Here is a 22,751-nt window from a genome sequence, read left to right as displayed (position 1 = left end):
CCATATCTACGAATAAATGATGTGCCGGAATCTCTGTCAACAGACTACAGTGCATCCCAAAGAGCAAAAGCAAATCAAGTACACAAATAAAGCAGTTATAAATATAGCATGATAAAGCCCTTCACATTAGAAGAAACTATTGCAGCTATTCAAGCCCATAAGGCAGGGAAGGCGCTGTACTTGGACAAAGTTGCTGGATCTACTTCTCCTCAAGACTGGATTTGTGGACCCTATGTTTACTCCTTGTATAATACCCTAAGGGATGAGGGTCCTATCCCAAGCTCTTGGAAAGGAGCAGTAATAATACCTATATTTAACAAGCATTGGAAATGCAATAGGTCTCGCATTAGAAAAGTAGGAGCTATTGGTCTTGTAAATGATTTTTTTTTGTGTGTAGTTTCTCCAAATAGCTACATTGATAGATTTGTCATTTACAATGCCAATAGTTGTAATTTTTGTGAATGTGACACCTATAGCATTTGGAATGCCACATGATTTGTATTGACGTGATTTTGATGGCAGCTTTTGTTGTTATGCCACCTTTTAGAGAGCAGGAGAGTGCAGCAGGGGATAGAAGCACAGCCCTGCAAGCTGAGCGTCCTCCCATCGCACACCCATTTGTGGCTTGAGTGGTGTGAGGGTGAGGGGTGTGAGAGTGAGGGATGTGAGGGTGAGGGGTGTGAGCGTGAGTGTTGTGAGTGTGGGTGTGAGTGTGTGTGATGGTGAAGTTGAGTGAGTGTTTGTGAGGCTGAGTGTGTGTGACGGTGTGTGTTGGTGGGGGTGTATGAGGGTGAGTGAGGGTGTTTGATGTTGATTGAGGGAGTGTGAGTGTGTGGGTGTGTGACGGTGTGAGGATGAGGGTGTGTGAGGGTGAGTTAGGGAGTGTGATTGTGTGTGAGTGGTTGAGTCTGAGAGTTAGGTGTTGTGATGTTGATTGAGTGTGAATGAGGGTGAGGGGATGATGGTAAGGGTGTGTGAGGGTGAGGCGTGTTGATTGTGACAAGTTGCAAGGCTGAGGGTGGGTGAGTGTGTGGGAGGGTGTTTGATGGTGATGGTGAGGGTGCGAGGTGTAGTGAGTGTGAGAGTGTTGTGAGGCTTGTGAGGGTGTGAGGGGAGTGAGCGTGTGTGAGGGTGATGGGATGTGAGGGTGAGGGGGTTTGAGTGTGTGTGAGGGTGAGTGATGTTGTTTGCGGCTTAGAGTGTGTGAGGTGTAGTGAGTGTGAGAGTATTGTGATGGGTGTGAGGGGAGCGTGGGTGTGTGAGTGTAAGGTGTTTGAGGGTGAGGGGGTGTGTGTGTGAGTGTGAGGGTGAGTGAGGTGGTGTGAGGCTTCGGGTGTGTGACGGTGTGTGAGTGTGAGTGTGTTTGAGGGTGAGAGAGGTGTTGTTAGGCAGAGGGTATGTGACGGTGTGTGAGGGTGTGTGAGGGTGAGTGTGATTCATTGTGAGTGAGTGTGAGTGAGTGTGAGTGAGGGGGTGTGAGGGTGTGGTTGTGTGACGTTGTGTGAGTGAGAGTGTGTCTGAGGGTGAGTGAGGGAGTGTGAGGTTGTGTGAGTGGGTGAGGGTGTGTGAGTGTGAGGGTGTGAGGGTGACTGAGGGTGTGTGAGGGTGACTGAATGAGTGTAAGGGTGTGTGAGTCTGAGGGAGTTAATGTTGAGAGAGGGTGAGTGTGGTGAGTCTGTGAGGGTGAGGGTGTGCGGTGTAGTGAGTGTGAGAGTGTTGTGAGGGGTGTGAGGTTGTGAGTGTAGCGATGTTGTGTGACGGTGTGTATAGGGTGAGTGTGTGTTTGATGGTGAATGATTGAGTGTGAGTGTGTGGGTGTGTGATGGTGTGAGGGTGAGGGTGTGCGAGGGTGAGTTACGGAGTGTGAGGGTGTTTGAGTGGGTGAGTTTGAGAGTTAGGGTGTTTGAAGGTGACTGAGGGTGAATGTGGTTGAGGGGATGAGGGTAAGGGTGTGTGAGGGTGAGGGGTGTTGATGTTGATATTTTGCAAGGCTGAGGGTGGCTGAGTGTGTGTGAGGGTTTTTGAGGGTGATTGTGTGAGGTGTAGTGAGTGTGAGAGTGTTGTGAGGGGTGTGAGGTTGTGAGGGGAGTGAGGGTGTGTGAGGGTGATGGGGTGTGAGTGTGAGGGGGTGTGAGTGTGTGTGAGGGTGAGGGTGAGCGAGGGAGTGTGAGGGTGTGTGAGTTGTTGAGGGTGAGAGTTATGGTGTGTGAGGGTGATGGTGTGAGGGTGATTGAGGGTGTGTGAGGGTGAGGGGATGAGGGTAAGGGTGTGAGGCTGAGGGGTGTAGATGGTGAGAGAGTGTAAGGGGGGTGAGTGTGTGAGGGTGAGTCTGTGCGGTGTAGTGAGTGTGAGCTTGTTGTGAGGGGTGTGAGTTTTTGAGGGGAGTGAGGGTGTGTGAGTGTGTGTGAGTGTGAGGGGGTGTGACTGTGTGTGAGGGTGAGTGTGAGTGAGTGTGTGTGAGGCTGAAGGTGTGTGATGGTGTGTGAGGGTGATGTTGTGTGAGGGTGATTGAGGGTGTGTGAAGGTGTGTGAGAGTTTTGGGGTGTGAGGGTGATGTTATGAGTGTGTGTATGTTAATAAGAATTTTTTAATATGTGTCGTGTGGAAAAACGCGTGATCGAGCTTCCCTTTGTAATTGTCCTGCCTTATGTGTATTTTTTTATGTAATTCAACTGTGTGTGTGTTTTAATTAATGTGTGGTGTTATGTGTGTTTTTTGTGTCAGTGGAGTCCCGTATTAATAGTATTATTTTTAAAATGGCCTACGCAATGCGACACCTTGACGTTGCCTACGTTAGCATTCTAGTTTTTTTTTGTGTTGTGAGTGTTTACGTTTCCTTGACGTTTATTTGTAGCCAATCGGAACGCGACGTTTTTGACGTTGCGTTCTGATTTGCTTACGTCAACGGTGGAATTCCCCAGAAGATCGAGAATGTTGATGCGCGGAAGGCGTGTTCTTGTTCCTGTGCTGTTGCTGCGTCGTTTGACAGGTAAGAATGTATTCCAAAGTTTTTTTTTAAGTAATGTAATGTAGTATCTATAGTATGTTTAACTTAACGAATGAATAGGAGTGTATTTTTATAAATGTTGACATTGTTTGTTTTCGATCGCAATATTTGTAAATGATTATTATGTAATGTAAATTAAAGTCTTGTTTTTATTCGTCGATATGTAATGTATATGTTTTCGTAAAGTGTAATGTAATGTATTTTTAGCTGGTGTTTGTTATTTGACGTACAAGAGCTGTTGTTTGAATTTCTAAGTACTATTTAGTTGCTATTATATTTATGTATGTTGTGTTTGCATTGTTTTTTTCCTGTGATGCTGAATTATCCTGATTATATGTTATTGAGGTAATCGATGTATTAAAGGAAACTTTTTGTATTTGCAGAATTTATGTTCCCTATCAATGTATTAAGAGGATGCACAGTGATGTAATGTGTGTATTTTATGCGTTTTGTGAAAGAGCTGTTTTATTTTCCAATCCCTGTTTGCATATTTGTGTATTAATAGCTGCACTCTCCTCGCGTTGCATTAAGTTTCCATTTTTGAATACCTACAAGTGTGTAATCCGATGTTTTGTTATTGAATTAAATGTTGCCTATGATGGTGTGTGAGGCTGAGGGAGAGGGTGTGTGAGGGTGTGAGTGGGTGTGAGTGAGAGTTGTTGTGAAGATGGGTATAAGTGTTTATATTTTCGCCATGAATATTGTACACTTTAAATGTATTAATGTTGTGAAGCGTTGTTTCTGAAGCTAAGAGACCTATGTAATGTTTATTGATGCTGTTGTTAGCGCTGAATCCAAAATCAAAGACATCAGTAATTTTTTTTGTATATTATACATGTAAAATATTTTCATTTTTTTTTGGTAAGGTGCACATCAAGCCGCACTGCAAAAGCTTTGCTTGCATTAACATAGATGCGCATTTATGTTGGAGGTTGGAGTTGTAGGGTGGTGTTGTAGGGTGGATTAGGAGGGTGGCCTCGGATGGTGTGAGTGTGATTGTTATTGGATGTGATGTTCAGGGGGTGTGAGGGTGTGTGATGGTGTGTGAGTGAGGGTGACGGTGTGAGTATGAGTGAGGGTTGTGAGGGTGGACTTGGAAGGTGTGAGGGTGATTGGATGTGATGTCCAGGGGGTGTGAGGGTGTGTGATGGTGTGTGAGGGTGATTGAGGGTGACGGTGTGAGTATGATTGTGTGTGATGGGGTTAGGGTGTGTGAAGATGAGGGGGTGAGGGTAATGGGATGTGAGAGTGTGTGATGATAGGTGTGGGTGATTGAAGGTGAGAGTTTGAGGGTGATTGAGGGTGAGTGTTGTGAGGGTGTGAAGGTGAGTGAGGGTGTGCGAGTTTGATTGTTGAGTCTGTTACTGTGGGTGAGGGGGAGTGTTTGTTTGGGTGAGGGTGAGTGATGTTGTTTGTGTCTGAGAGTGTGTGATGTATAGTGAGTGTGAGAGTGTTGTGTGGCTGTGATGAGATTGTGTGTGTGTGAGTGTAAGTTGTTTGAGGGTGAGGGGGTGTGTGTGTGAGTGTGAGGGTGAGTGAGGGTGTGTGAGGCTTCGGGTGTGTGATGGTGTCTGAGTGTGAGTGTGTGTGAGGGTGAGTGAGGGTGATAGAGGTGTTAGGTAGAGGGTGTGTGACGGTGTGTGAGGGTGAGGGTGTGTGAGTGTGAGTTATTGTGAGTGAGTGTGAGTGAGTCTGAGTGACGGGGTGAGAGGGTGTTGTTGTGTGACGTTGTGTGAGTGTGAGTGTGTCTGAGGGTGAGTGAGGGAGTTTGATGTTGTGTGAGTGGGTGAGGGTGGGAGTGAGGATGTGTGAGGGTGAGTGTGGGTGTTTGATGTTGAGTGAGGGAGTGTGAGTGTGTGGGAGTGTGATGGTGTGAGGTTAAGGATGTGTGAGGGTGAGTTAGGGAGTGTGAGGGTGTGTGAGTGGGTGAGTTTGAGAGTTATGGGGTGTGAGGCAGAGTGATGGTAAATGAGGGTGAGGTGATGAGGTTAAAGGTGTGTGAGGGTGAGGTGTGTTTATGGTGAGAGTTAGCGAGGCTGAGTGTGGCTGAGTGTGTTTGAGGGTGTTTGAGGGTGAGGGAGTGAGGTGCAATGAGTGTTAGAGTGCTGTGAGGCTGTGATGGTAGTGAGGGTGTGTGAGTGTTAGGGTGTGTGAGGGTGATGGTGTGTGAGTGTGTGTGAGGGTGAGTGAGGGGGTGTGCAGATGAGAGTGTGTGAGGTGTAGTGAGTGTGAGAGTGTTGTGAGGGGTGTGAATGGAGTGAGGGTGTGTGAGGGGGTGGGAGGGTGAGTGCGTGTGAGTGGGTGAGGGTGAGAGTTAGGGTGTTTGAGGGTGAGTGTGTGAGGGTGACTGTGGGTGTGTGAGGGTGAGTGGATGAGGGTAAGGGTGTGTGAGGCTGAGGTGTGTTGATGGTGAGAGAGGGTGAGGGGGGTGAGTGTGAGGGTGAGGGTGTGCGTTATATTGATTGTGATAGTCTTGTGAGGGATGTGAGTGTGTGTGGGGATCGAGTGTGTGTGAGGTGTTTTGAGGGTGAGTGAGTGTGAGTGTGTGTGTGTGTGTGTGTGTGTGAGGGTGATTGAGGGTGTGTGAAGCTGAGGGTGTGTGACGGTGTGTGAGGGTGTGTGAGCGTGAGTGAGTGTGTTTGCTGGTGAGTGAGGGAGTGTGTGTGTGTGGGTGTGTTACGGTGTGAGGGTGAGGTTCTGTGAAGGTGACTTAGGGAGTGTGAGGGTGTGTGAGTGGGTGAGTATGAGAGTTAGGGGTTGTGAGTGTGACTGAGTGTTATTGAGGGTGAGGGGATGAGGGTAAGATTGTGTGAGGGTGAGGTGTGCGGTACCAACGTATTGTTGGGGGTTTGGGGGGATTGGGTGGAGTGTTTAGTCAAATGGATGTGAGAGAGGCTCTGTGTTTGATTCGTTCGTAAAAATAAATCTCCCTTCTCACCCAACAGACATACTGTAAATGTTTGCATGTATTTATTGTTCGCAAGCATTGTAAAGGTTATAATAACGTAATCCCAATGATGTCAAAATAGGAAATGTTTTTTAGGTGCAAGCCTATAGATACAATCGCAAAAATTAGCGTAGCACGCTGTAGAGGGGGGGGGGGGAATAGTAGGCCTGCTGAATGGGGGTGAGTCTGTGTCTTTTATTTCCTTTATACATAAGTATTTTGAAAGTAAAGCTAGCCATCCCTCCTGTGCCTCTAACTTGCTCTCATTTTTCTGTTTTTGGTGTGGCAAAGTGGTAATTTTCCGTAGCACGCTGTAGAGGGAGGGGGGGAATAGTAGGCCTGCTGAATGTGGGTGAGTCTGTGTCTTTTATTTCGTTTACACATAAGTATTTTGAAAGTAAAGCTAGCCATCCCTCCTGTGCCTCGAACTTGCTTTCATTTTTCTGTTTTTGGTGTGGCGAAGTGGTATGAGCTGATGTATGCTGATGAATGGGACAGAGGCTGTATGATTAAGATTGTAAATAATGTATTCAATATATGATGTTGAGTGAGAGAGATGGTGATTGATTTGTGTGTAAAAAGCAAAATGTATACGGCGATTTAGATTGTAATTCGTCTGTGAATTTTTTTTTTTTTTACGACGATTTCAGTTTCAAGTCTTTCGTTTATTGTGTTGTGCGAGCCTGTCTGTGTGCAGGGAGAGAGAGGGGAGGTGCTGGCGTCTGGGGAGGGGGAGTCGAATTGCGAGCCTGGCTGTGTCCGGGGAGAGAGAGGGGAGGTGCTGGCGTTTGTGGGCTGGGGAACAGATGTCGAAGGCTGGTGAATTTTGTTTACAAAATAGTCTGTTTCAGTGTCCCAAAAATGATTTGTGCAGGTTAGGGTTTAAGACGAGACAAGGTTTAAGGGTTTAAGAGGAGAGAAAGCCGTGATACTGCAGGGAGAGAGAGGGGAGGTGCTTTCGGATGGGGGCAATAGGTCTTGTATTGGTAAGAGTTTAAGCTTTTGTCATTGTAAATGACAATGCCTTTAATTTATCAGTTTAGATAATTAACAATAAATTACACTGCCAATAGCCAGCGTTCAAATGATGGTGAGCCCAACAAAATCAAAATACAATGGCAGCCCTCTATCTGTTTCGTGTGGCTTGATGGTGTGGGTGGCTGAGGGGGCTTTCAATGCGGCTTCCCTTTGCAGGCTCAGTTTGAAGCCCTGGTCTTAAGTATGCAGCCTCGGCACTCGATACAAACTAAGTATCAGCAGAAAGGAAGGGGCTGCAACTTGGAGACACGGCCGTGATACTGCAGGGAGAGAGAGGGGAGGTGCTGGCGGATGGGGAGGGGGAGGAGAATTGCGAGCCTGGCTGTGTCCGGGGAGAGAGAGGGGAGGTTCTGGCGGCTGGGGGCTGAGGAACCGATGTCGAAGGCTGCCGAATTTTGTTTTAAAAATAGTGTGTTTCAGTGTGTGAGTTGTGCATGTTTAAGGGTTTAAGACGAGACACGTCCGTGAAACTGCCGGGAGAGAGAGGGGAGGAGCTGGTGGCTGGGGAGGGGGTGAGAAATGGCAGCCTGGCTGTGGAGGAATGCGAGCCTGTCTGTGTGCGGGGAGAGAGAGGGGAGGTGCTGGCGGCTGGGGGTGGGTATTGCCGTGGGAGGGAGCCTTGTTGCTTTGATGTGCGAGAGAGAGGGGAGGTGCTGGCGGATGGGGTTGGGGATTGCCGTGGGAGGGAGCCTTGTCGCTTTCATGTGCACGCGCTTTTAATGTCAATGCGCTTGCGCATTGAGCTTCAATTTGACGGGCACTGCAAGGAATCGCCATGGAATCGCAAGTTGGTTAAAGTCTGTTTAAGCCCCCATAGTCTCGCAAGCTCAATGCGCATGCGCATTGACAGGCGAGACCTAAAAAGGGAGACAGGTAGGCCCGGTTAATTATAGACCCATAATCATTATTGATAATGTTCAAAAAGTCTATATCAGACAGATTTTGAAAAGACTTTGTGAATGGATTTCCTCGACACAAGCGTTATCACACCTCCTAGCAGGATTTTGACAAAATGTCACTACGATTGAACAGATCATGCGTTTTTTATCAATTAAGTAGAAGTCTGTAGATATCAACTGAGGGTCTTTATTAGTTGCCTTTGTGGACTTCCGTGCTGCATTTTATCTGGTCCTGAGGTCTAAGCTCTGGGAGGTTTTGTATAAGGCAGGGGTCCCAAGGGGTTTATTGTCTCTAATTAAAGCTCTGTATATAGAGAACTTCACACGGGTTAAGTGGGGACTGACAGAGGACATCCACATACTAAGAAGTGTTAGACAAGGGTGCATATTGGCTCCTACTGTTTTCCTTTGATATATAAATGGCTGTATCCCCCATCTTTTCAACCGTGAAAATTATTCTCCTAAAATGGCGGGACACAAAATGCCGGGTCTACTTTTCACAGAGGATACCTTTTTACTTTCCAAATCTGCAAAGGGAATATCTATTTTCTTGGGAAAATAGAATCTGTTTTATAAGGAGCATGGACCAGAGATTGATAGCAAATAAACCAAATGAATGGTATTTGGTGTCCATAACAAAATCAAGGGAAGATAGCACTGGAGGGTGTGACACTAGGCAGGGTCAATGAATTTGATTATCTGGGTGCGATATTCAGCGATTTCCACAGTGGAAGCCCCAGATAGAGCCAAGCATACTGTCCTTAAAGCAAAAGGCTGGGTCCATCTTAATATTTACTAATAGGTCGTCTACTTACACTGCTCCCCACACTTTTTGGGATATACAAGAGCCAAGCTTGTGGAGCAGCCCTCTATGGGGCTGACATGTGGGGCTACTGCAATCTGGCTCCTCTCAAAAAAGCTGAAAACGCCTTTATAAAGTCACTATTGAGACTTCCCGCTAGTGCCTGTACTTTCCCACTGAGATTCAAATTGATTCTTAGGTCTATTTCTGACATTGCTGCTTTGAGACTCATCTAATATTGGATTAGGCTGTAAACAAATGAGGATTTGAGTCCCTACAGGAACTGCATCAGGGTGTTAACTCAAGGCCAATTAGTCAGGAAGATTTCTTGGCCACTTCACAGAAAAACATGGCTAAAGAAGCTGGGCTTGAATTGCGAGAGAGAAATTGAAAACAAATGATCAGAACTTTGTGTTAGGATCCAAGATATCTAGTATCTTGCTGGACTCCCTAGCAGATTCTCATCTGAGGTTCAAATGTGTACCCAAATTCGAGCCTTATATAAACTTCATAATTTATCCTAATGGTTGTCCATCTGTTCAGCATGAGAAACATGTCCTATTTCTCTGAAAGGCCTATATAAAGAAACACTCATTGTAGATTATCCCTATTTGTCCATCTCTTGGATTCTGTGACCACCATACTGCGCTTACATTATGTAAAACTAACACAAATGATTGTATTGTGTAAGAAATCTCAAGTTATCTGTCCTCTATATGGGTCATTAGGTTGATATTATTTATCATGAGTAGTATTTTCAGATACGGGCCCTGTTTTTAGGCGTTAACTCTTAGTATAGATGGTTCATTCAATGATACTCTGGTATTATTCAATCTGGGATTGTGCATCCATCTTTATTAATGTAATTTAATTATGCATCTTGCCAACTATGTGTATCTATAAGTCCAGTACTTGAAAATTATATTTTGATGTCATATGCATTAACTTTTCATAGAGAAGCTGTTTTATTTTCGTATTCTGTTTCTATGACTGTTTTATTGTGCACCCTTTATAGTTGAAATGAGCTAAAATAAAGTAACTACTACTACTATTGCATGATTAATTGAAATCATAATTTAGTAAGCCGGTATGTTGATATTGCTTCAAACATTGCTAGATCATTGAAACAGTTTGTCAGAATATAATTAACAGAAATTTTTTATGACATAAATATGGTGGCCTACATATAGTTCACTAAAATATTGCCTTATAGTATGTCTCTTTTACATTATTTTCGCCAGTGCTTAATCTGAGGCAGTGGTTTCCAGTGCTCAGCACTGGCACTTAATTGTGAACAACTGCACTTATGACAGTCTGCCTCATGGTGGCACTGTCTGTCTATTTTAGAGATGAGCACAACAGAAGTTGTTTATTAATTCAGTATACTTTAAAAATGACTAATACCTTCTGCCAAAGCCATTCTTACGGGTTTGGGGGCCTAACATAGTCTGAATTGTCACATTTGCATGATTGTGATAGTTAGTAGTCATGTTCGTTCTGTCATTGGCAGCGCTGACAGGCCAATCAATGGCTAATGTAAGCTGCAATTGCCTGCTGGTGAGCACCCTAGCACTTACATTTATTACAAATTAAGCACTGTTACACCAATGGGGTGATATTTTTGTAAATGATTATTAGAACACATTATTGCGTCAGACGATGTTTGGGCAACAATATTCTGGTAGCCTTCCCCTTCAAACTTGTCTGTTTTGTGGTTACATTGTCAATAGATGCTCAAATGATTGACATATTTTCTGAAAGAAATAATTCCTTGATATAGAAAATGCTTATTTTACAGAATGGACCAATGGTGGTTGGACTTGCTCCTCAAGAGGCCAGTGATAGGCTGATTATGTTTCAGGTATGTTTTGGGATTAGATTCTATACTTTATTCCTACCAGATATCTATAAATTCTGCTACTTTGTGTGAATTTGATTCTCATGGAAGGTGTCAATTCGAATCTCATGGAATGTCTCCAGTATATATCACGGGCCACAAAACTCTTAATTTATCCTGAAACTTTTTGTGATGGAGTGTAAGCTATTTAATGTTGACTCAATAGAGTTTCCTGAAAAGACCCCTCATCGTATACAGACAGAGGGTAGCAGAGTACCCATGCTTATTCAGCACTTTAATTTGTCCCGCAACAAAGTAGCATCTCCTTTTCGTGTGTGATTAAAACGGGACCCTGTCCTGGCCCCGAATCCAGCACCGACTTGCCAAGCTGCTCCCTCTGCGACAGGATCGATTGGGATATATATATATATATATATATATATATATATATATATATATATATATATATATATATAATATATATATATATATATATATATATATATATATATATATATATATATATATATATATATATATATATTTATTCTGAGTCATAAAAGAACATCCATAAAAGTAATTAGGCACATATAAAAAGAACAATACAAGTAGAATAATGCATACATTTCCATTCCACTTTAAACATTATTTTTGTTTTTTAACACATTGATCCTTAAAAATAAATGTTTACATACAATTTTCATGTAATTAATAATTTAGCCTCATATTCCATATATACATAGCCATATCCCTTTATAAAAATTAAAAATTGTAATTGGCCTTTATGCATTTGCCTCTGCCGATATTCATATCCTCTTTATTGCTCGTTAGATTGAAGAAACTAGAATATTAGTTTTCCTTGCATAAAAGGCGGCCCATAGGATTGAAGACATCCTGCAGCACAACTCTAATGTTGGCAATGATTGCAAGGAGAGGTATGCTGGGTGGCATTGTGTGTGGGACAAGTGCCTAATAAGCGGAATAACATATATTTTTCTCTACACAGAGTAACATTTACAAAATAATACCACATGCATAGTAACCTGGGGCATCTTATCCACAGTAAGATGGGTTCTATCTTAATCAGATCTGTGACAAAAGGGACACCAAGTTCAGCATGGGCTACGTTTACTGAAGTACTTTTTGGGGGCTAAAAACGGATATTTTAAGAAATCGTTTTCTGCCACCTGGACACCTTCACACATCTTGTGACCCCATATACCCGCCCGTACAGTGCTGTTTCTCTTCAAACCACAGTTTGAAGATACCCAATGAGAACACATTTCTTAACAAGTTCATAAATTAAACAAGAGCTTAAGACAAGGAATACTATCAGTTAACCAAGGCATCAAACAACAAGATAGCTGCACAGTGAAGAGATAATCTATGAGCTGCTTTCACTGCATTTAAAGTAGACACAGCCAATGAACAATGCAGTAGTACCCCAGAGGCAGATTCCCAAATCGCCTTCTAAAGGAACAAAAAAGGAGCAAAGCATACCGGTGAATGCATGCTGTTCCCCAGAAAGGTCGAGGAAAGCCACAATGCCGCAGCTCTATAGAAAAAGTGCAGGATATTGATAGCAATACCAATAAAAAAGAATCCTATGCTGAATTAAACAGTCAGATGTACCCTTGAAATAGTGGGTTAAATCCAGAACCTAAAATGTGGGCAAATATCAAATAAACGATATGGTTTAATATGTAGGTTTCAAAGGAAAGGTACCACAGTATGAAGGAAATGAAGGAATTTCAGTCGGCTCACCGGACAGCAGAGCGCGTGAAAACGCAACAGTGAAGAACTAGCAGCAGGAGGCGCTGTGCAGAAATGAGGCAAATGGTACAACTGGTTTTACATTAGCATTGATATGAATACTGTTTTTTTTATTCGGCTCCTAAGACTGTACCGTCCGTGGCTTCAGGTTGAGAACGGGACCAAAAAAATGTATCGGTATCGCACGGTGGGTCAGATATGAATACTGTTATGCTCATTGCTGGTTTTGGATTGCTGAACGTTGTTCGGGAATGATAATTAGTGCCAGTGCAGTGCTAGTGAGCCTGTGAGAAAAGAGAAACCACAGCGACGTAGTACCTCCGACACACACGCTCGCCAGAAGCAAGACATTGTATATACGACTACATAGGTTGGTTGCATTGTACATTGAGCATTTTTTGTATTTTTTGTATTGCCTTTAGAACCAATTTGATAATCTCTATCGGAAATACATCACCTACACTGGAGGCGAAGAACTTTTTGGATTGCAGGTTACCCAATATCCTCAGCTACTCGAGATAAAGAAACAGCTCAACCTTCTGCAAAAGCTCTACAGCTTATATAACAACGTTATTGATACTGTAAATGGGTATTATGATATTCTTTGGTCCGAAGTGAACATTGAAAAAATCAACAATGAACTTCTAGAATTTCAGAACCGGTGAGGCTCTTTTTATTTGCTCTTTTTAAAGATGCACTTTTTTCTCTAACATGCATGACATACGTTTTTCATAGTTAAAAGATAAATTTTTCTGCAGTTTAACATCCTTTTGATCTTATAATATGCTAGAAAGGAAGGAGTTTTTCAGTAGTGGAGTATGTTTTATTTTGTGAATGAAGATGGCGAGGTATTTTTTGTAAGATTGCTGAAAAGTCATGTTAAGGTCATGTTTCAAGAGGGCACTAGCACATTTTGAAATTTCAACAAAAGGGGCACGCATTTTAATGGCATGGGTTTTTAATGCCACTCCATTGCCATTTTTTGCCGGTATAAGGAACAATGATGGTTTCTTTGGGAAGTTATTAACGCTATATGCACGCACTTACAAACACCCAGATGGTCAATTTAGAAGAAGCGCTGCCTTTTACATCTTCATTGACAATCTTTTTCTGTGGAGAAGTGAGAACTACCCTTTCTAGTTAGGGATAAGTTGTGGTCTTTTGGCTGCCCAGGGCTGATTTGCCAGTTTCGGGTGTTTCTTCTTTGTCTATAGTATTCGCAGTAGGGCGACCATCTTGAAGATGGACGACCACCCATAGAAGGATAACAGTCGCAGCCGGCATGACTCGCAGTTGGTAAGGCAGGGGCGCGCTAGGAGGGAGTCGCGTGTGAGGGGTAATTTTAAATACATAATTAAAAAAAAAATGTAACTTACCTTCACGGCCCGCTTCGGTCTGGTTCCACGCAGTCCTGCTTCCTCTCCACACAGGAAGCAGCCAAGCAGGCAGCCTCCCTCCCTTCCCCTAATCCAATCACAACGCTGCAATGGCAGTGTTGTGATGGGCTCGGACGCCGACCGCACAGGCATGTATGGAGAGACGTTTTCTCCATGCATGTTGCATGCAGCCTACATGGAGAGAACGGGAGAGTGTGCATGACTAGTTTAGTCGGCCCTGGGGCAGACAAAACTGTAAGCACCCACAACAGTGGGCAAGCCACTCCTCCCCTGCCTGGAGTAGGAAAGCCCGCCTCTCCCCACCAAACCCTTCTGCTTTCTCACAGTGCGAGAAGCAGAAACATAAAATGGTATTCATAATACCATTTTATGTTTCTGCTTCTCGCACTGCGAGAAAGCAGTGGGATTGCGCTCCTCCGCCCATGTGGAGGATCCGCCCCTGAAGGATAGCGGCAGAGGTGACCACGCTTCGATCTCTTCTCTGAGTCTTGGCAATATTGGGGCAATATTATTTGACCCTGAGACGATCAGGGCGGAGAGACAAACACCCCTAGGTACCGGAACCTGTTCGTAGCATGAGTTAATTGCGTCAACCATGTGCTCCACCCCAGACCGGGAACAGCACTGACTTTGCCGGATTAGTTTTAAACCCCATAGTTTCCCTGAATACTCGCAAGATTTACAAAATACGCGGGCCGGAAAAACCGGGATCTGTAAGAAAGAACAGGACGTCATCCTCGTATAATGCGATTCTGTCTGATGTTTCTGCAATCAAGTCATAGCCCGTACCAGGGGATCCTGCCTTACCCATGTTGTCAGAGGCTCGATAGCTAAAGCAAAGAGTAAGGGGGAGAGAGGGCTCTCCGTCTTGTGCCCCAGTGGATAAGGAATTGCTCCGATTGTGTCCCCGACACCCGCACTGAAGCCAAGAGACCCGTGCATAGTAGGCAAATGTATCAAAGAAAACGTGGGCCAAAATTAAGTGCTCACAAGAGGACAAATGAGTAATCCTAGCTGAGGGAGTCAAAGGCCTTATCAATGTCTTGAGGAAGAAGGCTGAAGGACATCCAAGATCTGGCACCTTCGCAGTAGCATAATGCACCCGTCGTATGTTGTGTCGTGTGGTCCTGTGTGGCTTAAAGCCCGCCTGATCCAGATGGACAAGCTGATGGATATGTGTATGGAGATGGTCTGCCAGGACTTTACTTAATAGTTTGGGCTTGAAGTGTAGGAGAGAAATAGCGCGGTATGAGGAGGGTTCGTGGAGCGGGCGACCCGACTTGAGGAACACCACAATTTCGACATGATGCCAATCTGGAGAAAGAATGCATTGTTCTAGGGCTTCATGGAGCACTGAAAGGAGGTGCGGGCCCAGGAAGGACATGTGAGATCGTAAAAATTCACTCGGGAACCCGTTGAGACCCGGTGCCTTGCCTGTTCATAGCCCCGATAAAATGCCTGATTCAGCTCTTCTACTGTAATTGGTTCCTCTAAATGCTTGTAGATGTGATCTGGTAGCGATTTAGGTGGTATGTCTCTAAGGCATTCCTCGATTTGGTCTCGAGCAATGGCTTCCTGTTTCATGTTAAGTGCGGAGTAATATGATGCGAACACTTGAGTGACTGCGGTGGGTGTAGTGCATAGGGTCCCTTCTGTGTTACGGAGCACCAGTACTGGGGTGAGCGACTGCGCGCCTGACAGAGATGATGTAGTATTTCGCTGGAATTATCCCCCCACTGATATACTCTGGACTGGGTAGCCTGCCAGATGCATTGAACTTCATTTGTGCACAGCTGACGAAGAAGGAGATAGCTAATGGCATTAGGTCTTGTGCTCTCTCTTACTTCAGTCTCTAAATCTCATTGGCGCTCCTCAAGATACACCACCTGTGCCTGATGGTGACATTTCTCCCCCGCTGGGTAGCTAATGTCTATTCCTCGCAATGTGGGCTGAAGTGCTTCCCAAAGTGTCAAGCAAGAGGGTACTTCGCCCGAGTTAGAGTCTTCATAATCCGCAATAGTTTGCGTAGTAGGACGGGTCACTCTAGTGCCGGTTTGACATACACCACCTGAAGGGGGATAAGTGGGCCCTATGTGTAGCTTTACCGTCACTGGGGAGTGATCTGATAGCCCCCTGGGAAGAATGGAAACTCCTGTGACTCTGTGGCTATACTCCCTTGGACCGAAAAAGTAATCAGTTCTAGAGAGGGATCCATGCACCGCAGAGAGGTAAGTAAAGCTCTGCTCTGCTGTGTGATAGGCACGCCATACATCTGACCATCCCAAAATAGAGACTAGGTTGTGCAGTTTAGTTTCCCCTGTGTTCTGTCCCAGGCCCACTGCCCGCCTTCGGTCAGAAGGTGTCATTATATCATTCCAGTCGCCCCCATCACTGGTAGGCTGTCCAGGAGCTCCCACCATCGTTGTATAATTTGGTCAACCAGAGTTTGCCCTAGCAAAGATAGAGAGTAAACACTGCTGATTGTCAGGGATTCCCCATGAATTGTGCCTGTGATTAAGGTGTACCCCCCTCCCCCGGTCGGACCATACTTTAGAGACACTGTATGGCACCCTGCAATGTATAAGGATCGCTGCACCTCGCAACCCCCGGATGAATCTAGAGTAAAATACCTGACTAAACCCATATCGGGCTAGGCAGGGTGCCTTTGTCCCCAACATGTGGGTGTTGGACTTGGGCCTTTCTGGCAGGTTCACCCCTAAACTGTTTGCCTTTAGCCTCTGGCATAGTAGTAGTGATTTTAGGTCGCTGCGCAACTTTAGCACTGTGGCCCAGTGTAAAGTGTGTGCGCACTCTGAGTGATTGTGCTGAGAAGGCCTGCCCTCCCATAGGAATGCATCGGGGATATGTGTGTCCATGGTAGTTCCTGACATGTGGGTAGAGCAGGGTCGAGTTTGGTATGTGCGAACTCGTGGTAATAAATGCTGCGTAATGATGTGTGCGGATTTATTGTGTCTAGTGGAGAAGTGCCACTTTTAGAAGTTGGCATGTCTGTGCAGTGAATGTGAATTGACTGTCTGGCTTGTTATTGGCTGAAGCTGGCTGGTGTGCCTGGCTCCAGGAGTCAGGATGGGTCTGCCCGGTGGTGAATGAGGAGATCTGCATGTTGATGGCAGGGAGGAGTGCACCTGGGACCTGAATAGGGCTGTGCTTCCCCTCCACAATGCTGGCTCGACCCCCTGTGGTGCGTCTGATGTCCCTGGCCTGCCTTGTGAATAGCGAGAGGGGCTGAGCAAAACAAAGTGCTCCAGAACCAGTTGCATCTGGTTCGTCCCTTGCCTGCACCTTTTAGACAAAGGATTTCTGGGTATAAAAAAGGGGCTGTGACCTCAAGTAAATGTTCTTGTCTTGGACTGGAATCTGCCAAGGGCATGCTGCTGCTGGGGCTCAGGGGAAGGCTTGCCTCCCTGGGCTCTGCCTTGCCCCTGGATGACTCTTTGGGACCCCTCTGCCTTGCCTAGGATGATTGGGGGACTTTGCTTTGCCCTGGAACCCTTTTGACTTTTGCCCTTAACCTCTCCAGGACCTTGCTACATCTTTCAGCACCCTGGGAGCGCTGAGCTATTTCTCCTTGTTGATCCAGTAAGAGGGAATACCCTGGTGAGGGATTCCCCTGTGATGCCCACCCCGCTTATTTTTAATATTTGAAAGCAGGTGCCCACCCTGCATTGTGGCCATGTTAGTTTTATTTAAATTTCGGGAGCCCACCCCGCGGCTCCGTTTTCCTTCGTGGGTGCCGCCCCGCGTCATGGCCACATTCTATTTATATTTAAATTCAGGTGCCCACCCCGATTATGGCCGCTGATTTATTTTAGTCCTAATGCGGGTGCCCACCCCGCGTTGCACAGCCGCGGCCAGAGCTGCTTTCTAAACTGTTGACCGAGCCGCCGGTGGTGCACCGTCCCGACCCGGAAGCCAGGCAGCCTTGCCTGACTGGTTGCGGGCCCAGTGCCCGTCACTTCCGCTTCCCTCCCCGGCCGGGGAGAAGCTGCGCCGACCCTCGCGGGCTCCCTGCGGAAGGAAAGCCGGTCCCTGTTGTTGCCGGTGTGCGGGCTCTCCTAGTGAGGAGAGAGCCCTGCGGATGCAGCCTCCAACTCCTGAAGAGTCCCCCGAGAGCAGCCCGGTAAGTGCAGAAGGGCTGGGGGACACAATATGGGTTTTATTCGTGCCGACCGCGGCACTGTGGGAAGTTGGGCTGAGGGTAATTTCGAAGCGCTACACAGTGGGGACAGTGTATTTAGAGCACCCCGGATGGCAGTGTGCCATTTCCACATGGCTCCTGTTTTGGTTGAGCGCCAGTCCGCCCCAGCAGTTACCCCTAAATGTTTAAGGGGTCCAGAGGGGCCCATGTTCTTGCCCACATCCTCGCCTCATGATTCCTAGAGCCTGAGGGCTCCACCGCGGTGCATATTTGTTTCCAGAGCCAGATGGCTCCCACATGCACAGCATTTACCTTCAGAGCCCCGTGTGGCTCCAACGTTTGGCGCATTGTTATTCTGAGGGCCAGTGAGAGCCCATGCCGCAGTTTTGACTTCACATCTGCCCAGCAAGTAGTGGGCAGCTGCACCGTTTAGGTTCTTTATTTCAGGGGACATGTCTTTTTAACCCAGGAGTGAGAAGCACTCCTTCATCCCTACTTTGGCCTGCACAGCTGCGCAGCACTTAGTACCAGCTGCAACGTTTAGGCCCTTCATTTTAGTCTTCCAGTTGCCCAGCAAGTAGTGGGCAGCTGCCACGTTTAGGTTTGCGCCAAGTGCGCCCCCTAGACTGTTGCTGCCTTGGCAGCGCGCCCTGACTTTGGACAGAGGGCATTTGAGCCCCTTTGAGATGGCCAGTTGGCCCAGGGGACTGTTAGGTTTATAAGGCGCAAGGCCCTAATGTAATGTTGATAGGTGCTAGGAAATGTAATGTTTGTAGTATGATTTATGCACCTTGATTCCAACTCATAGATGTGCTTTCATGAATATTAGGTTTTACCTACTGTTTTATTTCTCTACTGTGGTCTAGGTTTGATTTTTCCCTACTGCAGGTTATGCTATTTGAGTTTATTTCCCAATGCAAGTTATGTTTAGGAGATTATGGTTTATCCTATTTTAGTTTATGAGGTTGGCGCAGAATTGAGTTCTCGCCTTATGTGATACTGTGCCTGTTATGATTTATGTTACAGGTTGACGCTGAATATAGTGTCTGTCAGTGATTACTGGCTGTGTTCTAAGTTCATATATATTCTTATTTTTACTATTTCTTTACCAAGTGCTGATTCTGACAGTGGCCCACGTTGCCTTGTCATGTGTAAACAATCCTTTGTAAATATTGCCTGTGCCAGTTGGCACAGTGTAATATTGTGTGATTACTATCTGATGTGTTTTTATTATAATACAAAAGTTATTTTTATATATGGTGTGCCTCATGTGTTGTTACTGTGTGTGTTGTGCAAATGCTTTACACATCACCACCGAGATAAGCCTAGCTGCCCGTGCCAAGCTACCAAGGGGGTGAGCAGGGGTTACCTTTGCCGTGTAACTCCCTTTCCCTGACTAGAGTAGTGGTCTCTGCCTGGCTTTGGCGCAAGGCTTCGCCAACCAGAGATCCCCATTTCTAACAGTGGGTTTCTTGCAGAAGAAGTATGTCCACATCAAATCTTTTAGCTTACTTTAGAACTGCTCCCCGTTTGCTTTTATCCAACACCCAGCGTTCATTCCACGTCATGATCTTGAGCCCGCTGGGCACTGTATTAGTAGTGTGTAGCCATCTATCCCTCACGGGGATGCCATTCGCGGGGTGCGTGTATGAGATTTACGGTGTTATGACTGTGCCGCAATTGTAATAAACTTTGCAAAAATTTAAACAACTCTCCACCCACCCCAATACCTCAGACAACATGAAGTTTCTGTACAGTAGGAAAGAACCCTGAGCCACAACGGGCGACCCAGGAGAGTTCTCACCAATGGTGCCCCAACTTCCCAATACCCTCAAAGATATTGTCTCAGGGTGTGCTTGGAGCGATTGTTTGCATCCGACAAGCCATATGAAGTTCCGTGGATGGACCAATCTATCGAAGTCCATGCGTGGGCCCCCCGTGAGACACACATCTGCGTTCACTGTGGATGTGCATTATAGTCAGGAGTCGTCTCCTTGCGTCTGAGAGTGCCAACTGGACCTCGACCTGTGCCGTCGCTTGGCGGTAGATTTCTTCGGCCAATTCCTCCTAGTTCCCTGAGAAGAGTCAAATTCCAATGAGGGCGGAGTATAAGGCCTAATATGCACTATCTCGTCTGCCCTTGTGAAGACAGCCTCTGCGGTATCTTAAAATATGGATTTATTGTTATTAATTATGCACATCCCAGCCAGGTACAGAAGCATATATTGGACATTCAACTCTCGGAACTTGCGCTTGGCCGCAGCAAAAGATTTGTGCTGCTGTTGGACCAGCAACGTGTAGTCGGGGAAGATCATGGTTATGTGAGAGGCATGCTTTATATTGTCTCTATGGCTCCTGGCAAATTGGAGGATAACGTCCCGATCCATGTAGTTCAACAGCTTAGCCATAATAGGATGGGGCCGTCCCCCCCCCCTGGGGAGGGGGGCTTTCTTATAGGTGCTCTGTGGGCTCATTCCACTACAGGAAGAAAGGGAGCCCTCTGGTAGGAGACTCAACCACTGTGTCAGGAATCCCTCCATCGAGGCGCCTCCGCTTCCCCCTGGGAAGCCAATGAAGCATAGATAATTTTGTCTTCCTCTGCCCATCCCACCCTCCACCCATGAGGTGAGCTCCTGGGTCACAACTGTGAGTTTGTTGACCTGCTGGAGAGTTGCAACTGCATCTTCCACCGATGTCACTCTGGTCTCCGCCTCAGAAATGGGGTCCACTGGCTTCCAGAGGTCTTGATGGAGACAGAAAACCTCTGAGCCTACTGCTCCAATCTTGACATCCAGCATATCACAGGATTGCGTTATGGCGGCAAGCAGGACTGTGTTGTCTGGAGCAGGGCTCCCACCATTGGTACCACCGGCCCCAGTAGGGGCAGTGGTATATTGATCCAGAGTGCTTTGTTTAGAGGTGGGGCCCGAGGTCTTGTCCTTAGTCATGTTGTTGAGAGGCCGAGGGCCGCCCCCACGTCGCACCACACATCCGCCAAGCGGTCCTTTCAAGGGAGGAGGGGTTGGCGACTGATGGGGTAACTTCTTCGGGTCACCGCCCTCTCTGGGTGGTGCATCACCGCAGGCCAGGCCTCATGGACACAGTCCACCCCAGGCCACAAGCAGCACTGAGCCTAGCTGGCCCTTGCACAGCCCAAGGACAGACCGCAAGGCGGACCCCCTAGAGGGATCTCACCCGCCAGACCTCAAGCCCTTGGCTCTCCCCAGCTGATCTGCTGCTATATTGATCACACTGGCTGTGCAGCTAGATGTAGATCCCATAACAATCACCTTTGTAGATGTCCCTTGGTCCCTGGCCAATGTTGCGCCTCATGGGAGGAATGCGCCCCGGTACCTTTTTCCCATGTAGGGCCAACGGCCCAGATTCAACTTGGTCTGGGCCTTATCCAGTGGGGGCATGATCAACCCCCCGTGCATTGCTGCATTATCCGGTGCATTGCTGCATTATCCAGTTCCCCCACCAGCATGACCTCTGGGGCTAGCACCGCCCCATCCCCGCCGCACCAGATGTCAGAGGCTGCTAGGTCCATGCGGCTGATCCCTGCCCCTATGCTGGTTCTGGTCCAGCAGTTCACCAAGTCCTCTGTGCCTCACTGCCCCTTCCAGGCAGAAAGGGGGACCGCTTCAGGAGCCGTCTCTAAGCCCCGGCCTGTCACCTGAGTTGCTAGCTGGCGCCAGACGTTGCAAGCCCTGAAAAGCCAGGCCCGGCGACCTCGCTTAATAACCCAGCCTCAAGGGTCCAGGGCAGCCCTCCTTCGGTCTCAGCGTGTCCACAGAGGTCCCTCTGTCTGCCCATCCGATGCCGAGTCTGCCCTATGGGTGATTATAGCGGATGATGTCAAATTATATGGCTTGGCGAGACAGAGCCGCTTCAAATGGCATCCGCCATGATGGCTTCCCAAGCCACGCCCCCAAGCACCTACTTAATTGGCTTTACCAGTCTCTGTTTCTAGATAAAGTGTGTGGGATCGTCACACACAGTTTAGTGCGGTATTTTAGGTTTGTCTTCAGTCACATTTTTCTTGCACTTTGAATATTCATTAATCTCCCACGGACTATTTGAGCACCTTTCTTTCAGTGCCATTAAATGTAGTGCTCTGTCAATAAAGTATTCCAATATAATGTTTACTACAAGAGAAATCATGACTATTACCTATAACAATCCCTACTCTAGGGGCCCAGGACTGCTTAGAAAATTAAATAATAGTAACAAAATAATAACATGTATATAAATAAAGAAGCAAAATGTAATATAGAATATTTTAAAAGTTTCATAAATGTTAGGAAATACAAATCTGGAGGCTAAACGTATAGTTGGTGTCGACATATCTATTTGTGAGAGCAGTTCAAATGCATGAAACAGAATGTAGTATAGCCAATGGGTAGCCTAATTTGATTTTTCTGAATTACACAAAATACCTAATCATTTTTGTTTTTTTGTGCGTTGTTTAATGTTCAAATCAACTAAATTGCTTAAGCTGGGGTCCCTGGTTCCAATAATGATCTAGTCGGGGTCTCCTGATTTCAATAACGATTAAGTGGGATTCCCCAAAAGTCAAAAGTTTAACAATCACTGATACTGTTCAAATTGAATGCACTGCCCCAAGTCCAGTTGCTTGCCCTCGTAGGATTCCATTATAGTGTGCAACTATTCCACATTGACTTTGCCACTGGGGGAAAAAACATCAAGCGGTGTCAGGAGTTTCTGTGTTTATTATTGATGCAACGCTGTAAGAGGCATTGCGAGATCCATCTACTGATCAGTCATTCCAATTTGTTTCAATTTTAATTTTGCCCATATTTTTATTTTCCTTTGTAAGAGCAGCGTATCAGTTTGAGAGCCACTCTTGAGGGTGTTGCTTTTGGCCGTAT

General features: G+C 46.2%; 1 protein-coding gene across 1 annotated transcript in view; it reads left to right on the top strand.

Moving 5' to 3' along the window:
* Positions 1–22,751, top strand: part of DNAH5 (dynein axonemal heavy chain 5) — a 5,605,957-nt gene that overhangs the window by 2,780,665 nt on the left and 2,802,541 nt on the right. Inside the window, exons 26-27 of the mRNA XM_086967405.1 lie at positions 10,492–10,554; positions 12,726–12,964. Of these exons, the coding sequence (XP_086823531.1) occupies positions 10,492–10,554; positions 12,726–12,964 (302 nt within the window). The remainder of the gene's footprint in view (positions 1–10,491; positions 10,555–12,725; positions 12,965–22,751) is intronic.

Source organism: Lissotriton vulgaris, chromosome 4_1 (genome assembly GCF_964263255.1).
Source record: "Lissotriton vulgaris chromosome 4_1, aLisVul1.2, whole genome shotgun sequence".
NCBI lineage: Eukaryota > Metazoa > Chordata > Amphibia > Caudata > Salamandridae > Lissotriton > Lissotriton vulgaris.
The sequence above is the reverse complement of the archived record's forward strand: the minus strand, read 5'-3'. Positions and strand labels throughout refer to the sequence as shown.